Source organism: Microcebus murinus, chromosome 3 (genome assembly GCF_040939455.1).
Source record: "Microcebus murinus isolate Inina chromosome 3, M.murinus_Inina_mat1.0, whole genome shotgun sequence".
Lineage (NCBI taxonomy): Eukaryota > Metazoa > Chordata > Mammalia > Primates > Cheirogaleidae > Microcebus > Microcebus murinus.
In genome coordinates this window covers 74,446,914-74,467,430 of record NC_134106.1, presented here as the reverse complement: position 1 = coordinate 74,467,430, position 20,517 = coordinate 74,446,914, and the positions used below count along the sequence as shown (strand labels likewise).

Sequence of the window (20,517 nt, the reverse complement as noted above, 5' to 3'; positions counted from 1 at the left end):
CTATAATTCCCTGAATATACCACACACTCACCAGAACTTCCATTTTGACCCAAGTTGCTACTGTGGCCTTCCCCACTTACCTGCCAACCAAAACCTACTCATCTTTCCAAAGCCCTACCAACACGAGAAGTAGTCCCTCCTGTGAGACTATCCTTCAACTGTGTCTCTCTTCTGAGAAGAGGGACTTACCACACCATTAATTAACATACACACTAGCATATGGCTGAATTAATAAGTGAATTATTACAGAGAACACAAAAGGAGAGAGATCACACAAAAGAGAGGTCTAAACTGTGTTTCCCAAAAAGTAAAGCTGACACTCAATATGAAGATAAAACTTACAAACAATGCTATAAAACTCCAAATTTCCTAATCTACAGAAATTACTTGTTTCTACCCTGAAACATCAAACACCTCAAATCAGAGAGATTATTACTAATAAGGAAGAAATATCAAATGACAAAATATTTTTGTGATCACTTTAATATCACTAATCTCCTCTACTGAAACTGAGGTGGCCTTAACACATATCTCTATTTTTACATATAGTAATAACTGATTATATTAAATGGAAACTTCAAGCAAATATCAAATATTTTCTAAGACTTTTAGCAATAGTTTTCTTTGAATATAAAAATATATACTCCAAACCTTATATTAGTAATCGTTTCTGTCCATAAATGGTCAATACACAGTTCAGGAACAATTGGCTCTGTTTCTGGCGCAAGAAAGGAGCCATTAGAATTACTATTTGGAGAATGAGAAATACTGTGTCTCTTTGGAGATTGATTATGGCTTGAAAGGTTGAACCTTTGCACCCCGGAAAAAGAGTGCACTCCTAAGGCAGGAGAATGAGCACGACTGTAAAATAAACAGAGGAGAGAGCGCATAACAATTAGCAATGCAGGCTTATATGGCACATGCTCCCATGACACTTGCCAAAATTCTACAACAGAAGAACATTCAAGACATAATTCTACTCAGAAATAAACATTTTTTTCAGGCTGAGCGTGGTGGCTCACGCCTGTAATCCTAGCACTCTGGGAGGCCGAGGCAGGAGGATCGCTCAAGGTCAGGACTTCAAAACCAACCTGAGCAAGAGCCCAACCCTGTCTCTACTAAAAATAGGAAGAAATTAGCTAGACAGCTAAAAATACATAGAAAAAATTAGCTGGGTGGGCATGATGGCACATGCCTGTAGTCCCAGCTAGTAGGGAGGCTAAGGCAGGAGGATCACTTGAGCCCAGGAGTTTGAGGTTGCTGTGAGTTAGGCTGACACCATGGCACTCTAGCCCAGGCAACAGAGTGAGACTGTCTCAAAAAAAATTTTTTTTCAAGGCTGGGTGCAGTGGCTGACGCCTGTAATCCTAGCAGTCTGGGAGGCCGAGGCGGGCGGATTGCTCGAGGTCAGGAGTTCAAAACCAGCCTGAGCAAGAGCGAGACCCCATCTCTACTATAAATAGAAAGAAATTAATTGGCCAACTAATACATATATAGAAAAAAAAAATTAGCCGGGCATGGTGGCACATGCCTGTAGTCCCAGCTACTTGGGAGGCTGAGGCAGGAGGATTGCTTGAGCCCAGGAGTTTGAGGTTGCTGTGAGCTAAGCTGACGCCACGGCACTCACTCTAGCCTGGGCAACAAAGTGAGACTCTGTCTCAAAAAAAAAATTTTTTTTTTTTTTCAAAAAAGAGTAGCTATCTAAATGGTTCATGTCAATGTGCTTTACTATATTCTAAAAATTTAGAATTCTTGTTAGAATTCATACTTTTAAAACAAAACATTAGTTCATTTTCCTCCTCAGAAAATGCATTGTTTATATTATTCAAAAACAATCTAAACTGACATGGTGGCCCATGCCTATAGTCCCAGCTCAGAACGCTGAAGCTGGAGGATCTCCTGAGCCTAGGAGTTCGAGACCAGCCTGGACAATATAGCGAGACATCATCTCTGAAAGGTCGAATGTTCCTGTACAGTCAGACATATATATCCCAACAAAACTATGTCCCTATTAGCACCAGATATAGATATATACCAATCAATAAAAACAGATATTTGTATGTATCTCTAGCTGGTGATATAAATATATATACCTAAACATGTAGACATATAGAGATATCAATTAACAAGAAAAAAGAAAAACTAATATAAGGCAAAAGAAAACAGTACTAAAGTGTTTTGGGAATTAATATTCATCAAACTGCTGCCACGAAGTGGCAGGAGTGAGGAAACCAATCTTACAACAAGCATAAGCAGCTTCTAAATGAGAAGTGACATAGTAGACTTGGAAGTCTTAGTAAAAGTAGCACAACTGGGATACTCACTAATGTCCCTAAAAAATACCCAAAGCTATCAAAATAAATTCTTAATCCTTAAACACATAAGAGAAAGCTTGTAAACAAGGTATTTTTGTTTGGGGTGTCTTGTTGAAAATAAGGAAACCCTCGCACCTGAGAGCTGCCATGTTCGAAATGGAAGGTGAGCGTGAGTGCAGACTGGGTGATGAGGCTGAGCGACTCTGGCTGTGAATGGAGGAGTAATTCTGGAAAGGTGAAGTCACAGGGGAATCTCCCTTGGAGAGGCTTCTGAGATGTGCTGTGAGGGAGCTGCTAGTGGCTGCATTCTGTGGGGTTCCCCCCTGATCAGAGAACTTTAAAACAGCATTCTCTTCCTTAAGTTGAAATGAAGAAAAGGGAAGGAAAAGACAGTAATTAGAATAAAACGGCAATTTCCTTATGAGAATGCAGAGTAGATACCAGTTATTAAAGATATAACATTCTTTTTCTTCAAGAAGCTCAATCTTACAACAGACGTTTCTGGTAAAATAAGAAAAAAAAAAAAAAAAAAAGAAGCTCAATCTATTTCACTAATGATTCTTCCAAAATCATAGGAAGGTGTTCAGTATTAACTACCCTTTCGTATTAAGAAGTGACTTGCCTTTATCCTTACCTCTGATTTGACTCTCCGGAGAGTCCACACAGAATGCACATTTTGAACAGCATCATAGGTCATTACAATGGAGGGGTCAATGTTGAGGAAAACAATTTTCACTGAAGGATCTACAACATACTGTACCCGTGATGAACCAAAAAGACCTAAAAAATAAAACAGAAACAATCAGATATAGAACAATGGGTTTACAAGTCTGCTCTGATCTTTATGAACCAAGTTCTTAAAATTCCTAAAGAGAAAACAAACCAATCAAAGCACAAAAATCCATCAATACTTGACATCATTAATTCTGAACTTTAATAAATTTACTTCAACCACAACTTCCTTAACATACATTAAATATGAAAGCATTACAAGTTTCAATTTCACATACATGCAATTAAATATTAAAGATTTGTGCTGACTCACCATTAAATTCAGCAGTCATACGTAAAAGGTTTGTGACTCTTTCAGGAACCAACTTATTTATAAATTGCATCAACTATTCTGCCAAGTTCAACTTCCTTACTGGTTCTTTTCTTCTGTATGAAATCTGTCCTCTATAATAACTATTCAGACAGTGCTGAACAGTACATTACTGTTTCTGTGTAACTGGTTACATATGCAAAATAAGTTTTTTCCTAGTGAGTTTAGCTTTTACTTCCTAAGTACCATGGACTGGTTTCAATATCCTCTATTGAGGCTTCCTAAATGCTTCCCTCTCTGTTAAAATATTTAAAAATTTAAAAGGATTATTTTATAAAAATTAAGAAATCATACTTTTTAAAAAAATAAATAAAAATCACTCATAATGTCACCAACTCAAAATATCCACTATTAATATGCTAGGGAGTTTTTTTTCCAATTTTTTTCTATACATATACACACACTTTATAGGTTTTTATAAAATTAAAATCATATTGCCTATAATCCTAGCACTCTGGGAGGCCAAGGCGGGAGGATTGCTCGAGGTCAGGAGTTCGAAACCAGCCTGAGCAAGAGCGAGACCCTGTCTCTACTATAAATAAAAAGAAATTAATTGGCCAACTAATATATATAGAAAAAAATTAGCCGAGCATGGTGGCACATGCCTGTAGTCCTAGCTACTCGGGAGGCTGAGGCACCAGGATTGCTTGAGCCCAGGAGTTTGAGGTTGCTGTGAGCTAGGCTAACGCCATGGCACTCACTCTAGCCTGGGCAACAAAGTGAGACTCTCTCTCAAAAAAAAAAAGAATCATATTGTGTTTATAATTTTGTATCCTACTTAACATTATAAACAAGCAATTCCTGAGGTCATGACATACTGTTCAAAGACATGATCAATGATGGCTGCATACCACCTAATCTTAAGCTCTAATATGTTTATTTAGGTTGTCTCTAACTGCTACCAATATAATATAAAATTATCAACAAAGTTCTGTAAACTATCAAATTGTAAATAATTTAGGCTTACAATCCACATACTGACTCTGTCACATAATCTTTGTTGTTTTCTACAACTCTTTAAAAAGGTAAAAACCATTGTTAGCTCATAAACTGTACAAAAACAGGCTGCAGGTTGGATTTGGCCTATGGACTACAGTTTGCCAGCACGTGATATAGCAGATACAAGCCTCAGTGGTGTATCAGAGTATGTACTTGGGATAAAGTCCTAAAAATATAAAAACGTCAAAGGATATAAATGTTTTTTCAGTCTTCAGGTCCTCATAAAAAATTAAAGGTAAACAGCTAGAACTGCTTGTAGGAAATATTAAAAGTTATTCTAGTAAAAATAAGATATATAAACCAATCACAAATATGGAAATATTTGTTAAACTACCTGTAGATAACTCCATTCCTTATAAATAAATAAATGATAGATATTTGGATGAACTAAAATATTTTTGTTTGAAGAAAAAATGTAAGGCCTTATGCCTGTACTGTGTAAATTTTAATATCTTACTTTCCCTGTTTTGCCAAAATAAATGTTGAACAGTTAATACCATAGTATTAGGAAGAAATTCTTGCTTTAATATGAATGACTTCCATAATAAAAAGTCAATTCTGTAAAATGCTTAAATTATATTATTTTTACAATCAGTTTTCAAATAAGCTCCCTTCTTATCCCCTCCACCACCCAAAAAATAGCTTATGTAAAAGAATATAAAAATACACTTACTTCCAGATTTACAAACAAGTGGGGTTATTTCATCTAATGGGTGCAGCATGCTGAACATAGTGGGTAAAGGTTCTCTAGCAATAAAGAAACAAATAATCAATTGCCAATATAAGATGACTACAAATTTTGCACTTTACTTGCAAAGAAATGTCTGCTCCAGATTACAAGAGCAACTAGAAACCCATCATCTTCAAAATGCAACCTTCTAAACTTTTTACATATTGTTTTTCACAGTAGCAGTGTCTATGGCAGCTAAGAAAGAAATTTTGTCTCCTATACCTGCTTACAAAGGAATACACTTAAAAAAAGAAGGAAAACTATTTCAAGTAAATTAGAAGCCTATACTTTTTAAGGAGTACTTTTTAAAAGGAGGGATAAAACAGGCTCTCTCTATCAAAGCAGAAAGAGATTAAAATCTACAAGCAGTATTTTTCAAACTTAGCAAGTGCCTACCTCTTCACCACACTAAGATAGGTGCTACATGTTCCTGCACTTCAATGCACTCACAATTCATAGGGTGACAAGGTAAACACACTACCAATAAGAGTCTGCCATTTATTGCAAACATAATGCATACCAGGCCCTATGTCAAAGCTTATATACATTTAGTCCATTTGATTTTGCATAAATCCTAAGAGGTTGGCCGGGCGCTGTGGCTCACGCCTGTAATCCTAGCTCTTGGGAGGCCGAGGCGGGCGGATTGCTCAAGGTCAGGAGTTCAAAACCAGCCTGAGCGAGACCCCATCTCTACTATAAATAGAAAGAAATTAATTGGCCAACTGATATATATATAAAAAATTAGCCGGGCATGGTGGCACATGCCTGTAGTCCCAGCTACTTGGGAGGCTGAGGCAGAAGGATCGCTCGAGCCCAGGAGTTTGAGGTTGCTGTGAGCTAGGCTGACGCCACGGCACTCACTCTAGCCTGGGCAACAAAGCGAGACTCTGTCTCAAAAAAAAAAAAAAAAAAAAAAAAAAAAAATCCTAAGAGGTAAATGATCGCTTTCCTGTAATATATAAGAAAACTGTAGCTAAGAAAGCTCTTGACGATCTGCCCAAAGTAGCACAATGAAAAAATGACAGCTGAAAATTGAATATTGTCATTTTCAAGCAATTTGCTTATTCAATTTTACTTCTTGGCAGGGAAAAAACTGTAGATAATTAAATGCCGAGTAAAGCTCATAATTATACAATGTATGTTGAGTATCCCTTATCCAAAATGCTTGGGACCAGAAGTATTTTGGATTTCAAATTTTTTCAGATTTTGAAATATCTGCATTATATTTACCAGTTGAGCATTCCTAGTCGCAAAATCCAAAACTCCAAATGTTTCAATGAGCACTTCCTTTGAGCACCATGTTGGCATTCAAACTGTTTTAGATTTTAGAGCATTTGGGATTTTCAGATTAGGGATACTCAACCTGTACTGAGATGAGAGAAAATGGCAGTATATCTATGCTATTAGCATGAAAATTATCATCATCCCCAATTTTTAGGTAAACAATTTCACCTCAGAACCAACACAAAAAAGGCCCAAGTTAGTAATATTCTGAACTAAATGAAATGAATACCTGGGTGGACCTGGAGGTACCTCATGTGAAGAACTGCTTCGTTCAAATAACAATCCATACTTAGTGGGCCAAACATTTGCAACCTATCAGGTAAAAGAGTGAGAAAAGACAGAAGTAAGAGTATATACCATTTATAAAATGTTTTTAGGAAACATTATAAAACATTAGGTTTTCTTCCAATTTAATAAGAACATTACAAAGTAAAATGATCATTAAGTATAATATTTTTAAAAAGTAATTCTGATAAGCAACTCTAAAATAAAATAAAATCTAAGGAAGAGGAGTTTTACAATGTGAAATTCCTGCTAGTGGCTAGTATCAAGAACAAATGACAATGTGATAAAATGTTAACAATAGCACCAGGCATTAAAAAGACAAGGCACAACAGAAAAAAGACCAGTATTATTCACGTGCCTTAACCGAAGTTTCTGATATGTCATTTACTGATAAAAACCCTCTCAGAAAAGACTACATAATTCACTCCATTAAATAACTTATTTTTTATGGGAAAGATAGAAAAATGGTAAACCACTAAAGCCACCAAAATGTAGTTATCTTACTTGAGTAAAAATAACATTCTTGATTACTACAAGACATAAAAGACACAGGACATACCTCTGAAATCAATTAATTCAAAATGTTCTCCAACAAAACACACACAAAAAATTGAAACATTCAAGTTTACCTGAAATGGTAAGGAAGCTATGTAATCCTTTCCTTCTATGCTATGAATGTTAATACATGAGCTCTGTAATATACATATGCATTTTTCTACTTCATAGCTACCTGAAAAGAAAGCATACAATAAGATTTATGGAGTTTTTCCCCTAAAGAGTTCAATCCTAACAACACAAATTCTTTAATTCACAATAAAAAAAGATGCTTAGCCTAAACCATTATTAGTGGCTACTTATTTTGAATGAAAAAAACAATGAGACAAACATTTGAAATTATCATAAGAGAAATAAAATTTCAAAACGAAACTTACTGTAGTGGGCCTTTTCAGACTTATCCTGTGATATAATGAAGTCACACCACAATGCCTAAAATCAAAACAAAATGCTTACCTAAGAAAATTGTATCTAAATAATAATCTATTAACTAATGGCATCTAAATAATAATAATGGCATCTACATAATAACTTTCCCTCCTTCTCAGCTCAACACATACGCCATGAAAACAAAACAGAATATGGAAAAATAAAATTAGACTAATTAATGACAAATTTTATAAGGAAAGATAAACTACGTTTTCAATTAAATTTTATGAAAAGCTCCATAAAAATTATTTAACAATAAAAAAATAAATTTTATGAAAAAAGAAGACAAAATAAAAACCTCCTAGACAGAAGTCTTACAACAAAAATTCAAATAATGGTTCAACCTGTATTAAACCCTATATCCTATAAACAAAGCTAATTATCAGAAGAGTTTAAAATTACTAAGCTGTTGGCCGGCGTGGTAGCTCATGCCTGTAAGTAATCCTAGCTCTCTGGGAGGCCGAGGCGGGCGGATTGCTCAAGGTCAGGAGTTCGAAACCAGCCTGAGAAAGAGCAAGACCCCCTCTCTACTATAAATAGAAAGAAATTAATTGGCCAACTAATATATATAGAAAAAATTAGCCGGGCATGGTGGCACATGCCTGTAGTCCCAGCTACTCGGGAGGCTGAGGCAGGAGGATTGCTTGAGCCCAGGAGTTTGAGGTTGCTGTGAGCTAGGCTGACACCATGGCACTCACTCTAGCCTGGGCAACAAAGTGAGACTCTGTCTCAAAAAAAAAAAAAAAATTGCTAAGCTATTTTATAGTCTCCAGATTTACCAAATGATTTCATCATTCTTAGACTCTCCCTAGACTCACTTTAGAAAAATATTTAGAAAAACTAACATCTCCCTTTCTTTATTAAAGGCCCATCCTGCAAATTATAAACAAAGAAAAACTCTTAAACTTTAACTGGCATGCTTCACAATCACTCACTGAAATTATTTAGCAGCATTTTTATGTGTTTTGTTAACTGTGGTAAAATATACACAACATAAAATTTGCCATTTTAGTTATTTTCAAGTATACAATTTAATAACATTAACATTAAATTTATAAGGTTTGTATAATTTGTGAGGTTACACAATGTTATATAACCTCACCAGCATCCAGAACTTTTCCTCTGAACCCATTAAACAATAACTCCCTATTTCCCCTGGCCCTAGTAACCTCTATTCCACTTTCCCTAAGAATTTGCCTTTGTTAGGTACCTTATATATTAATAACTGAAATCATACATTATGTATCCTTTTGTGTCTGGTTTATTTCACTTAACATAATGATGTCAAGGTTGTAGTATGTATCAGAATTTCATTCCTTTTTAAAGCTGAATATAGTATGGCACTGTTTGCATATACTACATTTTGTTTATCCATCTGTCAATGGACATATGGGTTGTTTCCACCTTTTGACTATTACAAACAGCACTGCTACAAACACTGGAGTATCTATGCGTCCCTCCATTCAGTTCTTTCAATTCCTTAGTGTATACACCTAGAAGTGGAATTGCTGGATCATATGGTAATTCTATGTATAACTTTTTGAGGAACTGTCAACCTGTTTTCTACATCATTTTTACATTCCCATCAGCGATACGGAAGAGTTCCAATTTCTAGACATTCTCACCAATAGCTGTTATTTTATTTTATTTTTTTGGTAACAGCCAACCTAATGAAGTGGTATCTCATTGTGGTTGTAATTTGCATTTGCCTAATGATTAGTGAAGTTGAGCATATCTTTTCATGTGCTTATTGGCCACTTGAATATCTTCTTTAAAGAGTCTATTCTTCAAACCAATTTCTCATGGTCAAAAAAAAAGTCTATTTAAGTCCTTTCACACATTTTTTAATTGGGTTGTTTGTTTTGTTGTTGTTGTTGAGATGTAGGAGTTTTTAATGGTTAGCAAATGAAAAATCATGAAGAAAAACAGTCATCAGAGCTGCACTCCAATTTGAAATGTACAAAATCTACACTGCACCTATTAAAGTCTCAACTTACTTGTATGAAATCCCATCCTTAAAGTCTCTAAATATTTTAATATTTCCTTTATCTCTGATATCTAAGAGATCACTAACCTCTTTCATATCTCCTTTAGCTTTCTCACTTGTCTTCTCTTTCTTCAAGGGACCAACCTCACTCACCTGAACTACCACAAAAAAGTTTCCCTGACAACAGCCTCCCTACTCTCCAGGCAAACTTATCTGTATACTTCCAACAAAATAATCTCTTCTCGAAATACAAAGCTGATTATTTTCCACTTTAAAATCCTTGGTAGGTTCCCTTCTGCATACAGTTTAAAATCAAATTCCTTGGTTTATATACAAGGCCCTGCCATCTGGATACTTCTAGCACCCACTTACATCTCTCCATACCCACACATTATGGATAGCCATTCTGAACTTAGAGAAAGTCATGTTTTCCATAATTCTTTTTGCTATGATTCCCTCCGCCTAGAATGCCCTTCTTTCATCAATTTCCAATTCAAATAGCATCTTCTTTGAAAAACCCTCCATTTAGACCTCAGTCCTTTGGGCTCTCACCACACTGTGGATACCCAGTTATTATACAGCACTCAGAATACATCATTTTAGCTATTCTGTTCTTCTTTCTAGGCTATGAGTCCTTCAATGGTAGAAAATAACTGTATATTCATCTTTGTAGCCCCAGCACTCAGTACAATGTCTGAAACAGAGTTACACTAAATACCTGTAGGATGAATAAAAGGAATGAACAAATAGAATGAGTCACACACACCTGGTATTATTTCTTAACCAAAATATAAAATTATCTTTATATATATATATATGTATATATATATATATATTTGAGGCATAGTCTCGCTCTGTTGCCCCAGCTAGAGTGCCATGGCATCAGCCTAGTTCACAGCAACCTCGAACTCCCAGGCTCGAGCAATCCTTCTGCCTCAGCCTCCTAAGTAGCTGGGACTACAGGCATGTGCCACCACGCCCTAATTTTTTCTATATATTTTTAGTTGGCCAATTAATTTCTTTCTATTTTTAGTAGAGATGGGGTCTCGCTCTTGCTCAGGCTGGTTTTGAACTCCTGACCTTGAGCAATCCACCTGCCTTGGCCTCCCAGAATGCTAGGATTACAGGCGTGAGCCACCGCGCCCAGCCTTATCTTTCTCCATATTAGCAAGAAGACTAAAGTACAATATACTTTCCAGGCCAAAAGGACTGAAATTCCAAATCTTATGATTACACTTACAAGTGATCTTAAAAGAGGCAATACATCTAATTGCACATCCACTAAATCTAGTAAACAGGCAATTGTTCCTTGGAGAAATTAAGATGAAAATATAGAAACAAAGAACTATTTGGATATTGTGAAATCTGCTTTTCACATCTATACTAACTATATGAGTTATATGAGAAAAATTATCATCAAAAAGATCACTAGCTTCACCACTCGCAAACAAAAATGCTTTCACATATGCTCTCAAATTTTGGAATAATAATTCAGCTTATCCTTTCTAATAAATAGTAAGAGTACAATGTTCATCAGGAAATAGTCAATGGGGTCTGAGGAAGGAAGAAACAGTGTCCTAGTACAAGGACTTCAGTATTTACAAATGTGGAAATTAACATTAGTCTGCAAAACCGCTTGTCAAACCTATTCAACTACTATAAATGTATTAGCTTTCCCCCCCAACGTTTTTGTTTTGTTTTGTTTTGTTTTTGAGACAGAGTCTCACTTTGTTCCCCAGGCTAGAGTGAGTGCCATGGTGTCAGCCTAGCTCACAGCAACCTCAAACTCCTGGGCTCAAGCGATCCTATTGCCTCAGCCTCCCAAGTAGCTGGGACTACAGCCATGCGCCACCATGCCCGGCTAATTTTTTCTATATATATTAGTTGGCCAATTAATTTCTTTCTATTTATAGTAGAGAGGGGGTCTCGCTCTTGCTCAGGCTGGTTTCGAACTTCTGACCTCGAGCTATCCACCCGCCTCAGCCTACCAGAGTGCTAGGATTACAGGCATGAGCCACCGCACCCAGCCCCCCTAACGTTTTATTCTAAGAAACATTGAAGTAATACAGTGAACATGTTTCTCCTAAATCCAACAATCATTAACATTTTGCCATATTTGTTTATGTGTGTGCAAATGGGTATGTGTGGAATTTTTGAAACGGGGGTGGGGGGTGCTGGCTCTTTGAAAATAAATTGCACACGTATCATGACACTTCACACCTAAATACTTCATCATGCATTTCTAAAAACAAAGATGTTCTCCTGTAAAACCACAAGACCATCATCCATCCTAAAAAATATATATATATACAGTAATTCTCTAATATCACCTAATAATTCAGTCCATTTCAACTTTCCCAAATTTTCCCCAAAAATGTCTTTTTTTAGCTAGTTTCCTAGAATCAGGATTCAAAGTTCATTTAACAAAGTTCAAAAAATACTATACCTGGTGATATTCCTTTTGTCTCTTTTAATCTAGAATAATCCTCACCTTTTTCCTCTCTCCCTGACTGACTTTTTAAAAGAGAACAGAATGTAGATTATAAATTTTTATGATGAAAAATTTCAAATACATACAAAGTAAACAGAATATGATAATGAAGCCCCACTGGCCAGCTTCAGTAATTATCAACTTTTAGCCATTCTTATCTCATCTATACCTCCAACTCACTCTTCATCTCACAGTATTTAAAATTTGATCCTCTAGGTCCTACATTTCCTATAAGCTGGAAGTTAAATCTAAATGTTTGGGTTAAATATTTCTGGGAAGAAAACTTAATAGATGACATCATATACTTTATTCTGCATTATAGCTGGAAGCACATTAATACTCCTTCATCCCAGTGCTAATTCTCAGTTACCTCACAGATAATCCCAAAGTAGAGATACATTTGTTCCTTCACATTTAGGAAGTAATCTATATAATATCCTTTCACCCAACAGTGTTATATCCATTTACAAGCCTCACCTCAATCAATTATTGCACTGGAGGTTACAAAATAGTGATTTTCTAATTTTACCATTCCTTCTACATTTATTAACTAGCATTCTTCTTTGAGTTTTCTTTCAGCAAATTATCAAATGGAGATGAACTGCATGTCTTCCTGAGAAAATATGGCAAATGCTTAATTCTTTCCCTTTCATTACCAATTTTCAGAACAGAATTAGGTGTAATGTCCAACTGCAATGGCAGGAAATTAGTTTTTTTCCTTTCTCTTTCTATCATTATGAACCCAATGATTTTTTTATTTATTCAATACTTTGCAATGAATTATAATAATCATGTGCTAAAATATTTTTGTACTTGGACCAGGTGCGGTGGCTCACGCCTGTAATCCTAGCACTCTGGAGGCCAAGATGGGAGGACTGCTTGAGTTCAGGAGTTCAGGGCCTGCCTGAGCAAGAGCAAGACCCCTGTCTCTACTAGAAATAGAGAAATCAGCCAGGCATCTTGCTGCATGCCTGCAATCCCAGCTACTCAGGAGGCTGAGGCAGGAGGATCACTTGAGCCCAGGACTTTGAGGTTGTAATAAGCTACAATAACACCACTGCACTTTACCCAAGGGAACAGAGCAAGACTCTGTCTCCAAAAAAGACAATAATTTTTTTACCGGCCGGGCGCTGTGGCTCACGCCTGTAATCCTAGCTCTTGGGAGGCCGAGGCGGGCGGATTGCTCAAGGTCAGGAGTTCAAAACCAGCCTGAGCAAGAGCGAGACCCCGTCTCTATTTTAAAAAAAAAAAAAAAAAAAAAAAAAATATAAAAAAAAAAAAAAAAAAAAAAAAAAAAAAAAAAAAAATTTTTTTACCTTTTGAGTCTTATAACTTTTGGTTGGCAGTAACAAATTGAATTAACCAAGGAAAAAGTATTTAAAGCTTATCATTAAAGTAACAAAGGATAGTATAAAAAAAAAAAGTGATGATATATAAAATAAAATTAAGTGAAATTTTTATTCCCCTGCCATTATCTTCTACATGCTACAAATGTACAACCAGCTGTTGGGATCCTTATACTGTTATCATTTCTGTTAAATTTTAAAACAAAAGCTTTTTTTAAAAAATGCATTACATAATCAATCAAATGCTAAAATTCAAATCAACTCACCTGTTGAACAGGACTATCAACCGTAAATGCTTTATAAACTGCCAAGGCCTGACTTTTACTTCCTTTGCTCCAGATCACCATATTTCCAGCAACATAGAGTTCTTCATCATAGTCTGCTTCCTCTCCAATTTCACTTACTCCCTTCCTTAGCTGCCAGCTTTCCTTAAAAATTAACACATGAAAGACATGTTTAAGCACGTTTTTCTTTTTCAATAGTGTAGAGTAAGATTTATTTGCCTGTGGCATAAGACTCAATCCAAGCCCAACTCCTAGAAGGTTTTATGCACTGATTAACAGAGCATGTGTATGTGCATTATATGTTATAGGATTTCATGAACAAGAATTTGCTCAAGAATTCTCCATGTTAAATGTTTTATATTATACCACTATATTATTCTGCCAATAATATAAATAAAAATTATACCTTATCTATAGGTCCAAAAATGAAACCACATCCTTGGGAGACTAAAAAGACTTATTAAGTGTATGGGAGGGTGGATGAAGAGGGATCAATGAAATGCATATAGGACTCACTGGGGGAGTTTATATACAATGCAGAACTCCCTGCTTCATAGATATTACATATATACATTCACCTTCCTTCCATTGTACTCCCCTCAAAATGAATGAAAGAAAGAGCGGTTTCAATTTCTAACTACACAGACTTTCCCTCTCTGAGATTCTGGTATCCTAAAAGGATATGAAAATGGAATAAGGTGGGCAGGACTGATTTTCTGACACACATATGTCCTTCCCCTATTGAAGAACTACTACTCTACCTACTTACGTGGCATTTCTTCTCTCCTTTAGAAACAGGTAAGTCTTTCGTAGCAGGGACCATTTCTGATCTCTACCATTTAACCATCAGCTAACACGAAATCTAGTCCCCCATACTACATGAGAGAACGAGGTTTAAAATGGACCATAATCACGGTACTGAACTTGACTCTCATTATAAAACCACAAGATATATAGTATGTCTAAATGAACACTATAATACAATTAAATCAATATTATAGCATTGATTGAAATTACCAAACCTTAACCTCTACCCTAGAAGTAGCATCATACTCATTTCTCAGTTGTATCTGGGTACTGTGAATTACAAGTAGATCATATCACTCTACATTTCAAATATAAAATGGGAAATTCAATGGAACCTTCTGTTTCTCGTGGATTGTAACCTCCTGAAGGGATCCCACCAAGCCAGCAGCACCATCAGAAGACCATAATTCAGAGGCTGGCTGCAGCTGGCGAAGCTGAAGGTTCAAAGCATTAGGGTGGTGCTTGCAGTGGTCTCGACCAAAAGGAACAAATTCCTGCAAATCCCCGGCTGCAATCATTGTTGCCCTTTCTTCATAGAAGTTCGACATGGGTTCCAAATATCAACATTATTTCTGTATGAATTCAAACACATTCTGGTCAGTTTCTAGACTCAAAACCAGAACAAAAATACCATAAGCATTTACATAAGTCATTAATCCTTAGATGACTGTCAATCCTATCACATTGTAAGTGCATAAATAATCATAACATCAAAGGGCCTTCCAGGTTTGATTCTATTGGGCAACTGAGGTTACTGTCACATTTATTTAGCTACCACATTTTAGATGCAAACTGACAAATAGACAGTTACCACTGTAGGAAACCACTGAGTTGAGACAAGTAATTATATCCTCCCACAACAGCTAGGCCATGTATCCTACTACTCTTCATTAATTTTCCATAATTCATATATACAGTATTTAGACAAGTTGTACATTATAGTCCCATAACTAGATGGCTTCTCAACATTTAAGGTTGAGAAGCCATCTAGTTATGGGCTTCTGTTCAGATGCTAGAACCTCATTTGAAAAGTATGCCTAAGGGATCATTGGCATATGGAATAAAGCAAACCAAAAAAAACCACTTATTTCTCTAATTCAACAGAAGCTAAACTACTGCTTTCAGCTGACCAACTCACAAAAGATCTAGTAAGTTATCAAATGTCATAAGCAGTTTTGACAACCCAATCCCTCTTAAATATATTACAGATCAATTTTCCAATCTCAATTATCCAAACGCAGGGAACCAACGCATGAATAACTCTAGCCATGGAATAGTCATGCTTATAGCAGACTTAAGAGTATTAATTTATTTAAGAGTATAATTTATTAATTAAGAGTACAATTTATTAATTTTAATTACTATAATCCATTACTGTATAGTTTACTGCTACAAAGATGTGGATGAAGTGTAGGTGGAAACATGCTGCTGTACCTCCCAAACATTTATACATAAAGTGGCAGATGGTAAAATTCTGACACTGTATAATGTAGTATATAATGTGGGTGCCAGTTCTGTCTATGAGATAACATCTACAATAAAAACAGGTTTCATGGCATTCATTTAAGCGGGAATCCTCAAACACAGAAATCAAAACATCCAATGTCAGCATTACAATCTTCGAAATGAAACAGCACTGAAGATTAATAGAGTTCAATTCAATTTGACTTAGACTTCTCATCTGAAGTCTTTTTGGCATCAGTTTTCTTTGCTGCACAAACATCTCAAAGTCTATATAATTCCTATACTACTCTCTTAGACTTGTGAATTTTGGTGCGAATTAACGTTATTCCTGAGGTTATTACAAGGTTACCAAATACAACACAAGTTTTTTTTTCTTCCTGCTAGAAATAAATCAGTATTGAGAACACTTGAACTTGGGACATAACTAAAAAAGTGCCTCACAAAACAACAAAATGCAGCTGATCTTCCTATATTCTATCCAAAAGCATAACAAACATTAAAGAATTTGCGACTTTATCCAACTTTAGTTGTGCAATTTTGTACTGTTGTTTTCTCATAACTTTGAGAGAAAAATACAGAATGAGAACAGATTATTTTCACAGTGCAGCATCTTTTTGTAATGATTAAGGCCACATATTTACTACTTTTACAGTGCCCCAAACTTTCATAAATGTTTTTACTTGTTAGGGACAATGTAAGAGCTACACATAAAAGCACTATATTAAACTGATATGCTATAAATGAAAATACTAGAAACAAAACCTACTCTGCCAAAAAAAAAAAAGGAGACCCAAATGCAAACACACTAGGGACCGAGATGAGCCTCCACAAAAAGACAGCTTCCTCAGCCTCTTTTGCGGGCGGCGTAAACAACAGACTAAGAGACTGGGCCTCAGAAAACCCGCTCAGGAGGTCTGGGGGGGCCAATCTAGAAGCTGAGGCCACACATGAGATGCCGAGTTTCGCTCAGAAAAGAGAACCGCAAGGAGAGAGCTAGGAAGCACAACACAGCCCGCAGGCCAGGAGCCCTGTCAGCCCCGGGACACGCTCAGGAGCCGCCCCCGGGTTCCTAGCCCTCAGGGTCACCGGACGTGAGTCGGATGCGAGAGTCACGGGGCGCTCGACACAACACCGGGCGCCGCGGACCCCGGCCCGCACCTGTGTAACTCGGGACGCGTCAGGCGCGGCGAGCCCCGGCTGCTCCCCGGAGGCGCAAGGGCCGAAGAGGCCCGAGGGCAGCGGCGGGGTCGGTCACAGTGTCTCCTCGGTCGCGGCAGCTTCTCATCCCCTCTCCCTCCCCTATTCTGGAGGAAGAATGGGCAGCAACAATGGGAGCGACTGCTAATGGCAGGAAAGTGTGCAAGACATTCAAGTGGACGCGTCCATCTTGGCTTTCCCGTCCTGCCTCGCGCCGGGGCGGGGCGTCGCGAAAGGCGCGCGGCATCCCTGCGGTCCTAGCGCCTGCGCAGTTGCGGGAAGAACTCGCGGGGCATAAATGGCAGGGTGCTTAGATCCTTAACGACTGGACGGATCACCAAAGCAGGACTGTTTCTACAATGGGACCCTCATGGCGTCCAAATTTGGCTTCCAGATTATGTCGCTAGGAGCCTGAACTGCCTAACTATAAGGGAGGTTTTTCTGGCTGGTTTTGCTTCTGCCTCCTGGTTAACATAACACGGGGAGTTGTGTGCCTCCAGGCTAGGGGCTGGGGGCCAGGTGGCTGCTGATTTTCACTGTGTGCCAGTGCACTGTGACCTTTGGGTCCAAACCCTTTGAAAATTGACGAACGGTATGAAGGCCCTCACAGAAACGTTGCTTGCAGTTTCCGAGATTCACAAACACTTCCCCAGGCGAGTCCCAGCTTTACCCCTCTGTCCCTGTCTGTAGGTTCAATTATGCAATATCACACTTTGGGGAACTAGAACTCTTCCTTGAGCTCTAATTTCCCATTGCGTAGCATCTCTAGGCTAAAAATATTGACAGGCCTCCTGTTGCCTAAGAAATACAATCCATTTCTTTACCCAAGATTGTAAAGTTAGCTGCAACTTTACGTCTTCACTAACACAGTACTAGGATTCCTCATATACATTTTGCACTTAAGGGTTCTTGGTTCATTCTTGTTTCTTGGAACATCATCCTTTGGGGTGCCCCTTCTCAGAAGGCTTCAGTCCAGCTGGAAAGAGCATCTCTTAGAACTTTGAGTAGACCTGCCTTTGACTATAGTCATTTACCTAAAACCAAAATATTCCCAGAATTCCCTGACGTGAGGATACAAATGAGGTTAAAGTTTTATTTTTTTTAATTGGGTTTTCGTCTTTTTAAATTGTGTTGTAAGGGTTTTGGTTTTGGTTCTTTTATTTGTTTGTTTTTAGAGACTAAGTCTTGTTATGTTGCCCAGGCTGACCTCAAACTCCTGGGCTTAAGCGATCCTCTAGCCTCAGCCTCCTGAGTAACTGGACTACTAGTACATGCCACCGAGCCCAGCTCGAATGAGGTAAAATTAATAATCAAATCCCACATAGTCTGTTCCTATCTTTTATCTGTTTCTTCCCACAGAGTCCTGGCACCATGCGAAAGTCACCTTCCTCCCCCACCAGGTCTTTCTGGGAGAATCTGCATTAGGACATACCTCAGATGCCTCTCCCAGAGAGTCTCAGTGTCACCATTCTCCAGACCTCTCACCTCTTGCCCCACCTCAGCCGCCACCATAGCCTGCCTACTCCAGGGGGCCTCTGTTCTACCAGCCCTGTTAGCCAGACCACCAAGAGGTCTGGGCCCTCTCCTCTGGCTGCTCTGTGCAGCCAGGCCACTGTCACACTCCCTGGAATTCTGGTTCCTTCTGCCATTGCCAAACTTAGATGAATGCCTCCCCACTGGATGTGGAACCTGGCTTCTGAAGGAGCCAAGGGCATAAACCCCAAAGTGTAGGGAGCAAACGTGGTTTTTTTGCACAACGTGTCAGGAGATGCCCTGTGTGGCTGAGTGGGTACCCATGCAAGTTTGCTGAGTTTCTGGCATCCTTTTGTCAAGCAGTAGCCAGTACAATACTTCTTATCCTTCCCTGACTTATCTCTTTCCTTCATTCTGTCTTGAGCTAAAGCAGTGCACTCATCACCCTTATCTTCAGCTATATTTTCTAGGGAACTTGGAAAGCACGCTCCACAAAAAGTGTCTCACACTGCTAATTTCAGTTTGTGAAGTAGAGTCACTGAAAGGTTTCACCCATCTCTCCGTACTGGACATTCCCTTGTCTGCTCAAAGAAATCTCTCACCCCCCCCTCCAAAGTGCCTCTCTGTGACCTTAGCTAATGTGGTCCTCAGTGAGGACACCAAGGTCTTCACTGGTAGTTCCCCTCCAATACTCCCAAAGATTGTCATTCCTCCAGGGGACAACAGAGTGGCAGCATGGGTCCCTCTACCCCCTGAAGCACTCCAGGTCACTAACAGCACTGATTGAACTCATGATCTGACAAAATCTCTTAAGAAGGAAACCCTTTTGCTTCTTCCCCTTAACCACTCTGCTCATGGGGGTCCAAACCACAAACCCAGTTTGAAAAGACAAATAGCTGCTGTTATCTCCATCATCCTCCTATCCTCTTCTGCTGACATGTGAGGCACCTACTTGGATCAGAACACAAAGTCCAAATATAGACTCCTGCAGACTACCAACATACTACACATCTGCTGTGTGTAATTCAAGTGAATTACCTTTACAGCTCCTGAGATTGCATTTTAAATACAGATACAAATGTGTTGGTATTCCTACCCCAGTTGGTAGACAAATTCCCCGAGTATAATTGGTATGCAAAAAAAAAATTGAATAAAATCCCTACTTCTCACTTTTAATCTGTAACAAAATACATGTGTCTCTGCAGTAGTAGCTATTGCTTCATAACAATATTAGCACAAATTTTGTGGCTTAAAATAACACACATTTGTTATGTCATAATTTCTGTGGGTCAGAAGTCCAGGCATGACTTAGATGGGTCTTCTGCTTTAGGCCTCACAAAGCTACAGTCAAGGTGTTGCTTAGGGCTGTGGTCTTATCTGAGGCTCTACTGGGGAAAGGTCGGCTTCTGAGTTCAGAATTTAGTTTCTTGTGGTGATAGGACTAAGGGCTTCAGTATTTTTCTGGTTACCAGCTAGAAGCTGCCTTCAACAACTAGAGGCCACATTACTGGCTACACAGGGTTCCCCAACGTAATTAAAGCATGCAAGCCAAGAAGGCAATACAGAGCTCACTAATAAGAAGTGAGTACAATCTTACATAATCTAATTACAAAAATGATATCTTAGTTGAGGGTTAGACATCAATCCCACTCTAAGGGAAGGGATTACACAAGGAAGCAGGGATCACTGGGGACCATTGCAGAAGCAGCTACTATAGTCTCTAACATCTGTTTGATAAGTGGTTTTAAGGCCTTAAACTACCCACTTTA

At 38.0% G+C, this 20,517-nt stretch overlaps 1 protein-coding gene across 2 annotated transcripts in view; it reads right to left on the bottom strand.

Annotated features, from left to right (window-relative positions):
- The window catches only part of ANAPC1 (anaphase promoting complex subunit 1), a 100,402-nt gene extending 82,917 nt beyond the window's left edge, over nt 1–17,485 (bottom strand). For both annotated transcript variants that reach the window (XM_012742806.2, XM_012742807.2), the window contains exons 1-10: nt 17,237–17,485; nt 14,950–15,186; nt 13,790–13,951; nt 7,648–7,702; nt 7,345–7,445; nt 6,660–6,742; nt 5,090–5,163; nt 2,950–3,095; nt 2,451–2,671; nt 652–861 (exon numbers count right to left, since the gene is read on the bottom strand). In XM_012742806.2, coding sequence (XP_012598260.1) covers nt 652–861; nt 2,451–2,671; nt 2,950–3,095; nt 5,090–5,163; nt 6,660–6,742; nt 7,345–7,445; nt 7,648–7,702; nt 13,790–13,951; nt 14,950–15,162 — 1,265 coding nt within the window. In that variant the 5' untranslated portion in view covers nt 15,163–15,186; nt 17,237–17,485. The remainder of the gene's footprint in view (nt 1–651; nt 862–2,450; nt 2,672–2,949; nt 3,096–5,089; nt 5,164–6,659; nt 6,743–7,344; nt 7,446–7,647; nt 7,703–13,789; nt 13,952–14,949; nt 15,187–17,236) is intronic.
- Nucleotides 17,486–20,517: the final 3,032 nt, after the last annotated feature.